The sequence below is a fragment of the Mytilus trossulus genome, chromosome 8, assembly GCF_036588685.1.
Source record: "Mytilus trossulus isolate FHL-02 chromosome 8, PNRI_Mtr1.1.1.hap1, whole genome shotgun sequence".
NCBI classification, from domain to species: domain Eukaryota; kingdom Metazoa; phylum Mollusca; class Bivalvia; order Mytilida; family Mytilidae; genus Mytilus; species Mytilus trossulus.
Genome location: NC_086380.1, coordinates 49245630 through 49264068, shown reverse-complemented (window position 1 = coordinate 49264068; position 18439 = coordinate 49245630). Strand labels below are relative to the sequence as shown.

General features: G+C 31.5%; 1 protein-coding gene across 1 annotated transcript; it reads left to right on the top strand.

Moving 5' to 3' along the window:
• Nucleotides 1-8061: 8061 nt before the first annotated feature.
• Nucleotides 8062-17741, top strand: LOC134681086 (uncharacterized). Its single transcript, XM_063540505.1, has 5 exons — nucleotides 8062-8561; nucleotides 12015-12176; nucleotides 12967-13120; nucleotides 14677-14982; nucleotides 16421-17741. The coding sequence occupies exons 1-5, from the start codon at nucleotides 8137-8139 to the stop codon at nucleotides 16595-16597; spliced, it is 1224 nt and encodes a 407-aa protein (XP_063396575.1). The 5' UTR covers nucleotides 8062-8136; the 3' UTR covers nucleotides 16598-17741.
• The last annotated feature ends 698 nt before the right edge of the window (nucleotides 17742-18439 follow it).

The window sequence follows — 18439 nt, the reverse complement described above, 5'->3', positions numbered from 1 at the left end:
ATGTCAGAAGATGTAATCAAAGTAAATAAACAAATGACAATGATACATAAATAACTACAGACTACTAGCAGTTAACTGACATGCCAGCTCCAGACTTCAATTAAACTGACTGAAAGATTATGATTTCATCATATGAACATCAGGCACAATCCTTACCGTTAGGGGTTTAGTATCATACCATCATAACATATATGAGAAGAACATAACCCGTGTCATGCCAACAACTGTTTTTAGAATAAATGTGTTTAGTTCCGATGCAAAGACCTTATCAGTGACTCAATATTAACGCCAAAATATGCAATCTTTAATGACTTGACAACAGTATCGTAATTATATCCCTTCTTAATAAGTGTATTCAAATGTTTTGTAAGTTTCTGAGTAGAAAACTGACGCCTTTGTGCTTTATAAAGAATATTTCCATAAAAAAATGGATGTGAAATACCTGAACGTATTAGAAGTCTGCATGTTGAGCTATATTTACGAATTATGTCTTTATACCGATGATAAAATTTAGTAAATGTTTTGACTAGTTTGTGATATCGAAAACCCTGGTGTAATAATTTTTGAGTAATACAAAATTTTCTCTCGTTAAAATCTAAAACATTGTTACATACACGAGCAAATTGTACAAAGTTGAGATATATAAACACCGTAAGATGGTGACAAGGGAACGTCACCGTCTAAAAACGGATAATTAACGATAGGAAATGAAAAATCATCCCTTTTATCATAAATTTTAGTATTCAGCTTTCCGTTAGTGATATAGATATCAAGATCGAGAAAAGGGCAGTGGTCATTGTTAGTATTAGCTTCATTTAAAGTAAGTTCAACCGGATAAATTTCATTAATATACATACTGAAGTCGTCATTATTGAGAGCCAAAATATCATCCAAATATCTAAAAGTATTATCAAATTTGTTTATCAGATGTTGTTTCGATTGGTCTTTGCTTATATTTGTCATTAATTGTAACTCATAACAATACAAAAACAGGTTTCCAATAAGTGGTGCACAGTTAGTCCCCATTGGAATTCCGATAATCTGACGATATACGGAATCCCCAAAGCGAACAAAAATGTTATCTAGTTAAAATTCAAGGGCATATATAGTATCAAAGCATGTCCAATTAACATAGTTTTTTTGTTTATTGCTACTAAAAAATGACCTAAAGAGTTTGAACATATATATTCACATTCTGATTTTTTGAATGCCCATTTAATCAGGTGTGTGATTTCTTTTCTTAATGAAAATGTGAGGCAATGTGGTATACAGGGTAGAAAAATCAAAACTTTGAACAGATTCAAAATCACCAATGTAAGCATGCAATTTATCAAGTACTTCCAACGAGTTCTTGACACTCTAAAATTAATTTATTCCACTATTTTCGAAGGCCTTATTTGAACGATTTATTATCAGGTTTTTAATTGTATTAAGTGTGCTGGTAAGAAGTATATACAAATTAGTAGTTGAACAATTGCTTGAAGACGAAACAAATCTATATGTGTAAGGGGTTTTGTGTAGCTTCGGAAGCTTATACATATTTGGGACTTTCATTGTATTTGGCTCTGCTTGTAAAGCAGTGGCTAAAATTTTATGTTTGTTACAGTTTTCGTTTTCTGAAAATGAAGTCAGTTGGAATGTTGGTGAACTGGTGATTTCCTTTTTCAGAACCTCAATGTAAAATATACGTCAAACAATAATAATATTATTAGCAGCTTTATCGGCCGGAACAAAAACAAATTCCTTGGCTAGTTCTTTTAGTTTATGTTTGATACGAGAAATAGGTTTATTGTGGTTATTGTTAATAGTAAAATGTTCTTTAAAATGTTGAATACGTATATCAACTATCTTCATTACTGAATTAAAAAATAAGAGTCCAAAGATTTTTTGGCAGCTTTTTCCCGTTTTATCCATTTCATAAAGTAAGTATGGAGTGAGTCGTGGATGATATTACGACACTCATTTCCATTAATAATTGACGGGGGACGATATTTATGTCCTTTACTGAGGAATGATTTTAACTCTCGGTCTTGAACGATGTTAAGATCTCCTGTTATAACATGGGAAATGGGTCCATAAATATATTCGGAATTACTGCAAATACATGAAGTAGGTGTATTTTCACTGATATTAACATCTTTACACAATTGACTATAATTAAACACAAATGTCCGGGTAGATTTCTTGTAAATATAACAAATAAGAGGTAGCTCAGTATTGTCAAAATATCAAGGAATTTGTTCTTTAACAGAATGTTCGTTAAATATACCGGCAATATTTACAAAATCAAAGCCTTTATTGACATACAGGAACTTAATTTTAATAAAATGTTTTTATGATCTTCAGGGCGATCAATTTTGGGAAATGATTTAGAATAACAATATGCAATAATAATTTGAACAATTTCATACTTAGGACTTTTATATGAAATTGTGTTGCAATCCTCCAAAATTTTATTTAACTTATTAACCGGTAACGAACAGAGTTTGTTAACAGATAATGTCTGCCGTTGTTTTTTTAAATAGAAATTAGGTCCGAATATTGGTATGATTGGCCCGAAATTTTCTTTGATTGCGATTTGTTCTACGAACCGTGAGAACGTTTTTTACGAACAGTTTCAGAAATTTTATCCAAAATGTTAACAGAATTGGTTCTAGATATATTACCAATTCCCATGATATTATCATTTAGACCGAGAGGGTAAACTGTCTGTAATTTTTTAATCCAATTTAATTCAATTATTTTCCGTGATCGTACAAACTTTGAATGCGATTCACCAGGCTGCTTTTTCACTACTTCTAAAGGTTGAACTGCTAAATATTTAAAAGGATGGTTGTGCTTCTTAAGGTGTTGGTAAATGATACTTTGAATTTATTGGGTCTTTTAAAACGATACAGATGTTCTTGAGTGCGTTTAGATAAATATCGTCCTGTTTCTCCTACGTACTGAATACCACACCCCGGTTTGTTTCATGTGAGTAAATAAATGATACTGTTTGTTTTTCAAGTTATATCAGTTTAAAAATTTAAAGAAAATGTGCGACCATTAAACGTAGACCTTACCGTATTGTTGGTGGAAAGACGGGGACATGTAAGTCATTTTTTGGCATGACACTTATCGATAGAAGGGTAACCACGATTTTAATTGTTAAAAATGTTAGCGATGGTAGTATTTTTAGATAACCGATTTTAAAGATTGAGACGTGTAGATACCCTTTGAACAAGTTTAGTATTTAGTAATTTTCCATTTCTAAGCTTCATAATTGTTTTGTTAGTGAATTATATAATAAAGGAGCAAAGATTGGCGTCCAGAATATGAACCAGCATACAATAATTTAAGTTATGTAAAATAGATAAATTTGTTCGGATAAAAATGTCAAACGCTATCAGTATTAATTACCCGAAAAAGATAGGGTATATCAGGGTAGGACTGATGGCTGACTAAATAGTAGAATGTGGCTGAATATTGAAATACTACTTTTTGATAAATATTCCTAAAGTAATGAACTAGAGCAGTTCCCGCTTGGACACACACTCCATAATCTAGTATATTATAAGAGCATAAACCTGAAGCACGGGGAGGCACTCTACTGCCTCCACACGGCACTAAAGACAAACTCTGTAAAAAAAATGAGAATGGAAATGGGGAATGTGTCAAAGAGACAACAACCCGATCAAATAAAAAACAACAGCAGAAGGTCACCAACAGGTCTTTAATGAAGCGAGAAATTCCAGCACCCGGATGCGTCCTTCAGTTGGCCCCTAAACAAATATATACTAGTCCAGTGATAATGAACGCCATGATCATGTACTAATTTCCAAATTGTACACAAGAAACTAAAATTAAAATAATACAAGACTAACAAAGGCCAGAGGTTCCTGACTTGGGACAGGCGCAAAAATGCGGCGGGGTTGAACATGTTTATGAGATCTCAACCCTCCCCCTATACCTCTAACCAATGTAGACCATTTAGTTACAAAAAACACATGCATCATTTTTTTTTTTAATTTAATTTGAAGTTTCATATGACAGATCACCCATTATATATATCATTGAAGAAAAACAATATGGCTAATTATATAGCGTGGCTTTTTGCAACATTGATGACAAGATTATTGAAGTACAGATGAAATTACTATAGTATCCTTGAAAATTCAAGAAAATAACGCATGTTAGAAAATAAAAAATAATAATAAAAATTCATCTATTTTATTTCCTAGAAATGGCGATGATGTAAATTGCACAGTATAATGCGTCTTAATACTGTAACTTAAAACAGTGTTGACATTGCATGTTGATTGGTTTTAATATATAGCATTTGTTTCTAGTCGTTGTGGTTCTATCAAAATTCTGAGGGATAAAATGGAATATTTAATTAAAAACGGATAATTTCCATCCAACTAATGATATAATAGGTTTACTGTATTAAGACAAATATCTTATCATTACGATATTAGAAGTTAGAAAATTTGAAGTTGACACTCTCCAACAGTATTCAATTACTATAAGTAGGGTTCTGAGCGTCTTAAGGGAATGCTTAGTCGAAGTATCTAATGCTAAAATAGCACGTTCTCTATGATTGGTAGGGAATGCTATATTGTGCTATATAGACACAAGAGCTGAATTGTTAATATATAGGCTCTATTAAAGGAATATTATGTGTAAACGCTTGTAAAACAGCAATCTGAAAAGCGAATTTCAGTAATAATTTTTTTTTTAATGTCGCTTGTCGGTAATTTACGGCTGACAAGCCCCACTATTACAGGCCTGTTTCTAGTTTAGGCAAAGAGTAGAGGAAGAACACCAGATTTCAAAACGCAGCTGAAGTAGAAATTTACAAATTTTAAGAAATAATGAAATAATAATCGAACAGAGTAGATAAATACAAACATCTAATATAACAACCAGTTTTACTAAAAATTGGAATTCATGAGATAAAATAAATCAATTAATTTAGAAATTTGAGAAATAATTTTCATCTTCATGGCTTCATGTACTTGGTATAAACTGACAAATATATATAACGAGATAAATAACTCATACGAAGTTTCCTTTTTCTATGGCATAGGTCCTTACATATATAGCAAACAAATAGATATGAAAATTTTAATCAGTCTAATTCTCGAGTAAAAATAAAGCGTTTCAAGTTCCGTGGGAGGGGTGGAGGCATGGTGCCATATTTTCCTACGGATGATTGCCTTATGAACCACTGCATATTATATTCAAAATCAGCGTACAGTATATGCATATCAAGGACAGCAAGAGTCAAATAATAAATCAACAAGTTAGACAAAAACACACGTGGCCGGGTACTTGTACATCATTTTTAAGTAATTCCGACCTACTTATGTCAAGGTATGATGCACTGTTCTGATAATATGGGTATAGTAAATAACTTTTCGAAGAATAGTAATTTCGTTTTTGATTTTAAAGAAATATATAAGGAGTAGGTCCAGTAAGACCCCTTTTTAGCCCCAAAATAAAGCAGTTTTACAAAATTGCTAAAATGTAAACTTTTCAGTAGTTATTTATTGAACAGTAAAATGCTTCTGCTACACAAATATGTGCTATTTTTGACAATATAATGCAAATATATGGGGCACTAGCACCATTAAGTCACGCTAAATTACTGAATTCTTCACAATTCTAACATTTTAGTTAAATTTTAGACGGTTTCCGTGTCAAATGAAAGTGGCCGCATTCGTGTTCATCCTTAATATTGAAATAGTACTTGTATTTGATGATAATTAATAACATATATAAAGGTTAAGGATGAACACGGATGCGGCCACTTTCATTTTTGACAAAAAATATCTGAAAAGTTACATTTTTCGGCATACTTTGAAGATTTTCCATATTTGAGCTTAAATTGGATCGTTTCTAATGACTAAATTTGTCAAAATCTTTCACATAAACTAATTGAATCATATGAAATAGACACTTTTAAGTGTTTAAAAAGTGTTCAAAATCTTTCGTCAGATGAACTTTAAATTTGATGTCAAAAACCGTCGGCCTTTTACTTAAAAAGTATAGTATAAACCAACATTTTTTTAAAACGCTGTCAATACTCCTGGCAATAGACGTGAAATTATTGTTTTTTAAATGAAATACCCTTTTAGAATATTCATTATACAAACTCCAAGTTCAATGAAATGAGCTGATTGGTGACTTGTTGCGAATGATGGTTCTAACTGCTTGAGATCAAAATTATGTGATGCAATTAGAATATTGTTCTTCCAGCGTTTACGAAATACACATAGTTGTTTCACTTACATGTTCAAAGAACATGGCATACTACTCAAACGAAGCCTCGAACTGATTCGAGGGAGGCGAGGGTAGCTTTTTGTTTTATAATGTTGTAATATGTGTCCTGCCTTTTTATTTTTCACTCTATTCGGTCCTGCCCTTTTTATTGGTTTATCCTGACTTAATTTACATTCATTGTCATCCTGTCTTTTTTTAATGCAATGTGCCTCATCCTGCCTTTTTTAAGTTGTAATACTATGTGTGATTTTAGTTTATAAAATAATGCAAGCTGCATTCATTCGCGTTGATTGTATTTTTAATTTATCGAATATCATAGGCGAAAGAGAGATAACTCTATTGAGATTTTAGAGTTGTGAATACTTAACAATTTTGAGCCTCCTCATGGGGAATTTGATTATGTGATTACTTGGTCCTTTTTATAATGAAAATTTGTTTACCAGAACAAATATTTCATGATTAATTGATTTTTGATAATCTTGGACTGTTTTTTGATTATTTGATTATCTTGTTTAAAAAGATGATTAATGATAAATATGTGATTATATTGTCAACAAATTGTGATTATGTGATTACTTGGACACCCCCTAGAGATACCTCAATCATAATCTAAATTTTTACAGACCTGGCATAAAGCCGTAAAATAACCTTGATTGTGTGTATGAGGTAATTATAAAGGAGCATTTATCCATGGGCAGGGTGCAACAATCTTCATTCCGGCTGACAATCCCATAGATACATTTTAAACTGAATTCGAAAATTCACCAAAATGAAAAAAAATAATGTACATATACAATAGGGATTTCGAAGAGGAGGGTGATAATAGATTTGTGTTACGGAAACGACCATTTGACTTCCAACAGTAATGTTTGCTTTTCTAGAAAAAAATATTCTGATCCCCAATATGACGGGAACAAAATATATTCTGGTCAAGCACATGACCATGATTACCAACAAATTATGAGCTCAAGCCTCGTGGGAGACAAATTTTGTCCGTGGTTAAAAACGCGATTTCAAATCTATGTGTTTGGCTGATGTTGTACAAGCTGACCATATGGACAACTCAGTCTCCGACTGTAAGGGAGCTACCATTTAATTTTTGTTTGGAGGGGGATTAGACTAAAAAAATGTACTGATTTTTCTAGGTGTAATATCTGCCCTGCCATTTTACATAGTTTCATAGAATTTCGTTTGAAAAGACATCAAGGTTGCATTTCCGTTGAAACTCTTATTTAATACATCTTTACTAGCTTAAACTATTTTATTTTTGAATTATATTTTATTATATTTTATATTTTACATTATTTTTTATCCTGTAACGGCTTTTTGTTTGGCAAAAAAGGTCCTTTCTTACACTGAAATATTTTAGCAGTGACATACCTATATACGTCAAATGTCCAAAAATAAAGGGCAAAGTGGCCCTTTTTACACTAAGATATTTTAGCACATACCTACGTCAAATGTCCAAAAATAAAGCAATTATTAATTGTATCATTCAATACAACTTGGAAAAATAAAAAAAATGAAAAACTAGAAATGGAAGAGTTTCATAGAATTTCGTTTGAAAAGACATCAAGGTTGCATTTCCGTTGAAACTCTTATTTAATACATCTTTACTAGCTTAAACTATTTTATTTTTGAATTATATTTTATTATATTGTGCCTATAACGATATCCGCTTTTTCAGTATTTAAGATTTTAATGCTCATTTGATAAGTAAATTGCTTCGATAAACGGAGGTACATACCAGAACAGAACAGGTGAACGTTCCCGGACGGACGTACTTGTTTTATGACACACAGTGATAATGTTGTCTTCATTCCCCTAGCAATTCTTGTCCCTTTCTGTTTTTAATAATTATTCTAATCTAAGATGCTTTTCCAGATTGCAGACGAGACAGAGTCGCATTCAAGCGATTCAATGTCTGATAAGGACAGTTTGAAAGCGATTCGTGATTTTTGTAAGATACATGAACCTGAGAGAAAATCTGTAAACAGTTGTGGAGGTTCAAAACAAATTTTACCTGATAGAACTTCAGACTGGAAATTAACACATACAAATCTCCTTCATGTTTTTTACAAGAATGATTACCTTCTAAATCCAACAGATGTATTACAAACTATGCAAATGTTACATGAACTTGACGAAAAACAAAAACAATATGTGTCTTGTCTGCAGAATTTTCTAAAGTTTGATTCAAATTTGCACGAATTTTGTCACAGTCCAGTTTTGGTAAAAGAGAAGCTTGACAGATTATTACCTAAACGAGAAAGTTTAAATGAACTTCAGACATGCAAGTAAGACCAAACTATTAAACCTTAAAACTCTCTTGTGGCCAGTATTTTTGGGTGGGTCTTTTCACCACCGAACACCACCGCACACCACCAAACACCGCCGAACACCCAAAAAAGCATTAACCACTAAGAAAATCTGTGAGTTTATACAATAACACGATAAAATCAATCAAATTACATATAATTTAACCATTTTTTTTATTTTTTTGTACATCATTTTTCTGAAAATGTCGATAATCAATACTGAAAACCTTCTCCGGATTCATCACTATTTTCCGGATTACATCGTGTGTGAAGAATCATTTGATATCTATAATTACCTCGGACTTTTATACTTATACATTAAATATTTAAATGTTGTACAGGATTTTAACATTGTCTCTTTTCTTATTATTGGTATAACTATTTTACAGTCAGGGGTACTACTTGTACAAGTGTATTTTATTTACTTCAAGAAGTGAAAAAAAATATACGCATATAAGTAAATAAATAATGTTTGAATAATCTCCCCTAAATTTTCTGAAAAATTTACTTGTATAAGTAAATTTTTCTTACAATCCCACAAAAATCCTCAAGTTTTGAGATGTAAAATCATACCTTTAATGATTTTTCCCAGGTTTGCTCAAATTTTTTCATTAAAGTTCAATGTTTCAGCTCATTAATTCATCAAAGAAACTAATTGAGCAAAGATCTTGTATATTTGCGCAAGGCATTCAAAAATTGCTCCTTTGGGGCTTGTAAATAAGCAGTGTTAAGAAGATAACAGACAAATTGCATGTCCATGAAATTACACTTGAATGATAATCAAAGACATCTGCAAAGGGTACACAATTTAAAATTGTATTAGAGCAAAGAAATCTTAAGAATTCAAGAAAAGAAGAAAGGATGATTTTTAGCTCACCTGGCCTGAAGGGCCAAGTGAGCTTTTCTCATCACTTGGCGTCCGGCGTCCGTCGTCGTCCTGCGTCCGTCGTCGTTAACTTTTACAAAAATCTTCTCCTCTGAAACTGCTGGGCCAAATTAATCCAAACTTGGCCATAATCATCATTGGGGTATCTAGTTTAAAAATTGTGTCTGGTGACCCCGCCAACCAACCAAGATGGCCGCCACGGCTAAAAATAGAACATAGGGGTAAAATGCAGTTTTTGGCTTATAACTCAAAAACCAAAGCATTTAGAGCAAATCTGACGTGGGGTAAAAATGTTCATCAGGTCAAGATCTAACTGCCCTGAAATTTTCAGATGAATCGGACAACCTGTTGTTGGGTTGCTGCCCCTGAATTGGTAATTTTAGGGAAATTTTGCTGTTTTTTGTTATTATCTTGAATATTATTATAGATAGAGATAAACTGTAAACAGCAATAATGTTCAGCAAAGTAAAATCTACAAATAAGTCAACATAACCAAAATAGTCAGTTGACCGCTTTAGGAGTTATTGTCCTTTATAGTCAATTTTTAACCATTTTTCGTAAATCTTGGTAATCTTTTACAAAAATCTTCTCCTCTGAAACTACCAGGCCAAATTTAAACAAACTTGGCCGCAATCATCATTGGGGTATCTAGTTTAAAAATTGTGTGGCGTGACCCGGCCAACCAACAAAGATGGCCGCCATGGCTAAAAATAGAACATAGGGGTAAAATGCAGTTTTTTGCTTATAACTCAAAAACCAAAGCATTTAGAGCAAATCTAACAGGGAGTAAAATTGTTAATCAGGTCAAGATCTATTTGCCATGAAATTTTCAGATGGATTGGACAAACTGCTGTTAGGTTGCTGCCCCTGAGTTAGTCATTTTAAGGAAATTTTGCCGTTTTTTGTTATTATCTTGAATATTATTATAGATAGAGATAAACTGTGAAGGGAAACAATGTACAGCAAAGTAACACCTAAAAATAAGTCAACATGACCTAAATGGTCAATTGACCCCATAAGGAGTTATTGCCCTTTATAGTCAATTTTTAACAATTTTCATAAAATTTGTAAATTTTAACTAACATTTTCCACTGAAGCTCTTAGGCCAAGTTCAATATAGATAGAATGATTGTAAGCAGCAATAATGTTCAGTAAAGTAAGATATACAAACACATCACCATCACCAAAACACAATTTTGTCATGAATTCAAATGCGTCCTTTGTTTAATATTCACATAGACCAAGGTGAGCGACACAGGCTCTTTGGAGCCTCTAGTTTACTTATACAAGTAAAAAAATCTGAATGCCAAAGGGACATAATTTAGCCAATTTTTTTTTTACCTATACAAGTAAATAAAATTCACTTGTATAAGTATCCTACAAATTTACTTATATGTGTATATTTTTTTTTACTTCTTCGAGTAAATAAAATACACTTGTACAAGTAGAATAAGTAAAATGAAGAAAACAAATATTTGAGGTGTCCAGTTGTGGCCGTTTGAGTTGAGTAATTAATATTATAGACTTTCTTTGTATGTTCGATGTTGATATTTGGTCTCTTAATCTTAAATTGTCGAATTGATAGCTTAAAATATTATATTTAACAGAAAAAAGATGTAAAAATTAACTGTTATGTTGTTCGGTGGTGTGCGGTGGTGTTCGGTGGTGAAAAGTGTTATTTCAAAAATCATACATTTTGTACATGTACCAGTATATAGAAATGATCCCAACATGCCCAAGCTTGCATAAATTAAGACAAGGACATAATTATGTGTCCTTCGCCATCAAGAGAGTTCAGCGTTAGTGTTGTTAACAGAATATATATACATGTCCAATGTACCATGAAAATGTAGTAAGAATAGAATACATGTACATGTATCTTACATGTACAATGTATGTTAATTGAACCAAATATATCTGCACATGTACATGTACAGTCTATCCAAATTTGACAGTCTCCTTTCTGCTCTGATAGTTTACTTGATGTCATTTGTGATCAACAATACAGTGTGTCAAAAGACTCATAAAACTTAAGGTGGGCATGCAGTGGTGAGTGAAGTAATTAGAATATAAATAATTTTTTTTTTTATTAATATAATATATACATTTACATGATATCACTTGGAAATGGCTTCACTCATCATTGGTTATCAGATCTGTATTAAGCACTAAAAACCAACTAACAATAATAGAGTGAACATACACATGATACATGTAAACATGAGAAAGACAAAAGTTAAAAATACATGAAATATGGCATTCTAAGACTCATAGTTACTGAAGAAACATGTAGATTGAAGGAATTCTAATAAATAAATCACTGAAAAATAAGATGTTCTAGAGGTATGATTGCCTATGAGACAAATTTTCACCAGATACAATGTACGTACCACATGATGCAAGCCTTATAAACCTGTGTATTGCCCACTTAGAAATACCACTTAGAAATACTGGGAAAAATTAAAAACTTGCATACATGCACCAACATTGGTACATGTACATTATATTTGTTTAACATTAATGTAAAATCTTTGTTTTTTCCTCAGTGAAGTATCTGTCAGCACATTGAAGGGTGATAGGTTTATCACTGCATTATATAGACTGCATGATAAAATTCAGAAACAGAGAAGGGCTCGTTACAGATTGAATGAAGGCATGTTTACTCAGTTAGTCCTTACACTTGGTGAAATATGTTCCTTGGAGGGGGAGTAAGTATTGACAACTATAACTCAAAGTCTTTTACTTTTTCAACCGCTGTAAATTTAGAAATTATTGCATACATTAATAAATGCAAATTTTGTCATTTTAGACTAAATCGCAATTTTAATTTTTGTAATATTTAGAAAAAATCCTTTTTAATTTATCATGTTTATATACAAATTTTTAAAATATGAGTTTAAATTACTGTGATTGTTGCATTTTAGCAATAATCCTGATAATAAAAACATTGCGATAATTTCTGAATTCACAGTATATTTTATTATTAAGTTGTTGTTTAAATATAATCATAAAATTGTAAAAGTGTATAAGCATGCTGGTGATCTTCTGCTGCACCTTCATGAATAAGGTTCAGATTACCACATATATATCAAAGCTAACATCACCATGGTCACCAGGACTGATTAAAGACTGCACTAAGGTTCGCTGTGGTTTCTTTTTAAAGATGAGTTAAAAGCTATATTGCTATGTTGTTTTACAAATCTCAAACATGTCAAAGGGATATTATTTTTTTTTATAGTTTTATGCCCCGATAATTATAAAATACAGACAATATAAAAGTAAGAAGATATGGTATGACTGCCAATGACTCTCCAATTCACTACAGAAAAAGATTGAATGAAGGCATTGAAAATATGATTAATAGAATTTCATTAACACATTTTATCTACATTTCTTTCTTTTTGTAACATGTGTAAGATTATTGTATTGATGTTGGTTATACCATCAGAAAAAATCTGTATATTCATTCAGGTTTCTGTTTGATTTTGTTTATACTAGGCGGTGTTCAAGTGGAGATGAGTCTATTTGGTGTAATTTGAGAGGATGTAAGCGTGTCATTTCAAATCCAGATTGTCGTTTCTACAAACAGGGGCATTTAATGAATGATAATTGTGCACCAGTTAAGCCAACTACTGTTGTATCTATTCATGAGGTAACTATTTCATCGCAGTAAATTTTTACTATATCTATTTAAGAGAGCATTTTTTCCATAGAAATAAAGTTTGCTTGGTCAACTTCTTTATATGTATCTTGTTGTTGTAAATATTGGAACTAATGGTTAATACTGTGTATTGGTGTGGTTTTAATGTGCTGCTAATCATGTGATAAATAATTTTCTGTTTTATAGATCTGATTTAATCAAAGGATCATCAAGCATGAACACAAAAAATCCATGTTTAGTTAAGATCACAACAGGATGATGTCAATATGAATAAGAAAATGTGGTATGAGTGCTAATGAGACAACTCTCCATCCTAATCACAATGTATAAAAAGTTAACAATTATAGCTATAAGTCAAAGTATGGCATTCAACACGAAGCCTTGGTTCACATTGAACAGCAAGCCCCAAAATGTCTAGTGTAAAACAATTCAAGTAGGAAAACAAATGGTCCAATCTCTATAAACAAGAAACAGGAAACACCTACATGTATGAACTACACCAACAAATGATAACCACAGAACAACAATTTCCTGACTTAGGACTTGAGCTTATTTTGATGTTTTGTAATGTTTTTTTGTAATTAGATCATTCTTTGACTGATATACACACTGAAATATTAAGTCTTTGATGACTATTCATTATTTTTAACAGCGTTAAAACAGAAATGTATGTTTCAGAAACTTGTGCCAAATAAAAAAGTATGTGGGGTTCCAGTTACATCTAAAAAATAGTTAGGGAGGCTCTTGAGCTATAGATAGGTAGGGATTTTTTTTATTTTATGTTTTATTTTAACATTGAGTCTATAACTTTCGGACTTGAACTTAATGAAAGATGACAAAAAAATCTTTAGAGTAGGCTACTATTGAGACTTAAATCATGAAAATTAGGATAGGTAGGGTCACTTCAGCCACACATATTTTTATTCATCCTTATAACTTCATTAGAAAAAATGGTATTCAGTGTGATTTTATCATTTTAAGATAGTGCTTTCTTCACAAATATTCCTTTATTTAGAAAAATAAATTATTTCAATATGTTGGTTTTTTTTAACAATTTTATGTTCCTGTTAACAGGACAAATTATGGTATGATGGTACACTGTTGTCCATCTGTCCTTCCTTTGTCAACATTTTGGACAATTACTCAAAAACTATAGGTAGGTGTTAAATATAAGAAAGTGTTATCATATTTTGATGCTTTTTAGTGTCAATTTACCATGTCAACTTTGGAAGTTTGTGATTTGTCTCTGTTTAAAGAATAATCAATCATTAAAAAATTATCTCTTATCACTCCTGTTTTCTGATATGGCATAGTATGCTCTCATGGTGTAGCTGTTTATTAATTATAGACATGCCAAAATATTTCCAATATCTGTGACCTAGTTGAAGGGAATAAGCAGTAAGTACCAGTTAAGAAGTCGTTAGTTGAATAACAAATGATGGAATTTATTATTCCTATTGAATCCATGAAAATATATTTCAACCATTGAGATAAGGACTAATAAAACTTAGTGTAATTATATCTTTGTAAAATTTTTTCAATTGCAGGTGAAAAATGCTAAGAAATTTGAAGGTTTAGAACATCCAGAAAAAAAGAGAAAAAGAAAGAGATTTAAAAGGTCACACTTTTCAACTGAAGAATCTGAATCTTGCTCATCGTCTGGTATATCTAGGTGGTCATCTGGACAGCTACTGGACATTTCAAAAGAACCAATACCAGAAATAATTGCTGATTTGAATGTGAAAGTTCTTGGACAGCATGCCGGTGAACTTCTGCTGGACCTTCATGAATATGGTTTAGATGACCACATATCAAAGCTGACATCACCAGGACTGATTATAGATGGCACCAAGGTTAGCTATGATATCTTATTCATTGTTATTGTAGACGAGGAAGTTAAAAGCTCTATAGGGTCATGTTGTTTTACAAATCTCAAAGGGAGATCAATAAATTATAAAGCTTATAATTTATGTCCAGTTGTATATAAATGCACACAATTTAAAAACAATAAAATGTGGCATAATTGCCTTCAAGTCAACACTCTACTAGAGACTAAATAACATAGAAATTAACTAAAGTTCACGGTATAGCGTTAAACGACGACCACATAGTCAGTTATAAATGGTCCAATAATAACAAAATGACAAATGCAAAACAACTCTTACAAGAAAACTAACATCCTTGTTAACGTAGATATACAATAAACAGAGACTGATAACTTCTCTTCTAGAGGTAAACATTAGTTCTTTCATATATTAATCTTAGTTATTAAGTGGACTTTAGACAAAATGTCTTTCTAATGGCTAAATCAGTTTTTAAACACTACAAAAATGAGGATTAAATTATCCGTCACTTCATTTTTTATTCACCTTAGAATATTGTAGAAAGGTTTTGTTAACATGCACATGCCCTTCAACCTTCTACATATACATTAGTACACACATCAGAAATTTCATTAGATTTTCTCTGCTCTTGAAACCCTATAAGTTAACAAAACAGAAAAAAACCCTAAATAACTGATCTAACAAGAAAAAAGAATGATTTAAAGAAGTAATAGATAAGATGCAAATAGGTTTACAATACTTGTTTTCTTGTTACAAAACCAAAACAATAAATGTTAAGCACACAATGTAGCTTTAAATTGTCTGAGTTATCTCCACTTGGAAAGTTAATTTTTAAACAATTTAAAAAAATATTTACTTGTCTGAAGCCAAATCATAGATAGATTTAGGAAAATTTGGTGTGATTGCCATGAGACAAATCTCCATCCAAATAACAATATAAAAAAGTAAACCATTATAGGTCAAAGTACAGCCTTCATCACATAGCCTTGGCTCACACCGAATAACAAGCTATAAAGGGCCCCAAAATTACTAGTGTAAAACCATTCAAACAGGAAAACAAACAGACTAATCTATATAAAAAGATTGTAAGTATACTGTATTGTTCATAACTTATGATCAATCTTAGTCTTAAGTATTTTTTTGAAACAGACTTCAGGAACTTTGGTCTTCAACCTAAATGCAAAACTTCCCTAAAATATCTGAAATGTTGCAGCAAAAGATCTGTGGACATTTAAAAAAATTTAAGATTTAAAGCCAAAGAATTGTTGGATACGTATTTAAAATAAGTTTGTGCTAAAATATGAAAATTATATAATAATTTAGTGTCAAGTACACTATATGTCTAGTTAGAAAAGAAACTTTAAATTTATTTTAAGAAGTTGTTAAATGTTTGGAAAAAAGCATGATAAGTTTCATATAATATTGTAGATTTTTTTTTATGTTTCAGGTATACTTTACTCTATTGGAAATGTCAAAGAGTCATTATGAAAAGCTGTGCAAGAATGTTGAACTTGATGAAACTGACAGAGCTATAATTTATTATTCCAGACCATTAGACATTTTACATCTTGAAAGTCGCAACAAACTGATAGAAAACTTTGTACGGTTAAACAACATTTATTAACCAAGTTATTATTTGATCATGAACTTTAATAATTGATGGTGCTGACTGGTGTGGATAGTTTAGTTCATCATTATACCCCCGCTTTAAAAAAGGGGGGGTATACTGTTTTACCTCTGTCTGTCCGTCCATCAGTCGGTCTGTCAGTCAGTCCGTCCCATGGATATTCCGTCTGTCAGTCAGTCCGTCCCATGAATATTTTTAGTCGCTTTTTTCTTAGGAACTACATTATAAGGATTTCTGAAATTTGGTTTCAGGGTTTATCTTAGTCAGCTATACCGTGTGATGCGTTTGTTTTCAGATTAATCATTGAAAACTTCCTGTTTACCGAAAACTTGTATGATTTTACACATGATAGCCAAGTTGAAAATTTTCGTCACACTTTTCTCAGGAACTACAATACAAGGAATTCTGAAATTTGGTTTCATGATTTATATAAGTCAGCTATACCGTGTGATGCTTTTTCAGATTCATCACTTGACAACTTCCTGTTTACCGAACACTTGCATATTTTTACACTATTTATTTTTTCATCGCATTTTTCTCAGGAACTACAATACAAGGATTTCTGAAATTTTGTTTCTGGGTTTATCTTAGTCAGCTATACCGTGTGATGTGTTTTCAGATTGATCACTTGACAACTTCCTGTTTACAGAACACTTGTATGATTTTACACATGATAGCCAAGTTGAAAATTTTCGTCACACTTTTCTCAGGAACTAAAATACAAGGATTTCTGAAATTTGGTTTCAGGATTTATATAAGTCAGCTTTACCGTGTGATGCGTTTTCAGATTCATCACTCGACAACTTCCTATTTACCGAACACTTGCATATTTTACACTATTTATATTATCCACTTGCGGCGGGGGTATCATCAGTGAGCAGTAGCTCGCAGTTTCACTTGTTTAGACTTCATGCAACTTAAGAAACTGTATAAACTCTCTTTGTTTGGTATACAAAGTATATTGTTATACATTGTACTGACATTTATATCTAAAATATTTACCTCATATTTTACATTGGTTTTAAAACTCTTCAAATTTTGATAAAAAAAAAAGGTATCCAAGGTATTACATTTATTAATTACTTGACACATATTTTATGCTGTTTCTGGTCATTCTTCTTCATTAACTTGTTGATTTGTAGTGTTGTCTTTTCCAAGACATCAGATTAAAAAGAAATCCATAAAATCTGGAACTACTTTACATGTTATAATTTGTTCACAGTATCTCAATACTGCAAAATAGGTTTTAAGAGAAAAAAGAATACAAAGATACCAATCTCAATCCATAGTTTGAAGGAACTTAGATTACTGAAAAAGTCAAACAACAGTCCATAAAAATGAATACTACCTAAAACAAGGAATGTTCATGTTTAATTAGGAATGGTATTCAATCTGTCATATTTATTTGGAGTAATATTTTTATAATAAAACACCTACAAAAATTTGTTATTGGTATCAGCCTACCCTTCCACCTGAGATCTAACCCAGTTTTCAATGGGGTTTGTGTTGACTAGTCATTAGTTGTCATGTTGTCTCTTGTGTACAATTGTTTTTCCTCTTTTGAATGATTAACTGCATTGGGCAAATCTTTTAAACCACAAATTTACAATTAATTTATTTTGGAGCATATAATATCGACCCCCTGAGAAATGTTTTGCTTTTGGAGCATTTTAAACCGTATTTCTATAGGTCATTAATTTGGTGATGTACGTTTGATATTCACAATTTGGTGGTAGGATGTTTGGGCAGTGCTCAGCTAAATGTTGTCAGTGCGTTTACTCTGTAACTCATACAGTGTTCAACCAAAGCTTTTTAGATTTTGATATGCTTTTACAACAA

Coding starts and splice junctions, on each gene's coding strand:
- LOC134681086 (XM_063540505.1), top strand. CDS start 8,137: ATGCTTTTCCAGATTGCAGACGAGACAGAGTCGCATTCAAGCGATTCA. Junction 8,562..12,014: donor AATGAACTTCAGACATGCAA/GTAAGACCAAAC, acceptor TTTTTTCCTCAG/TGAAGTATCTGTCAGCACAT. Junction 13,121..14,676: donor CTGTTGTATCTATTCATGAG/GTAACTATTTCA, acceptor TTTCAATTGCAG/GTGAAAAATGCTAAGAAATT.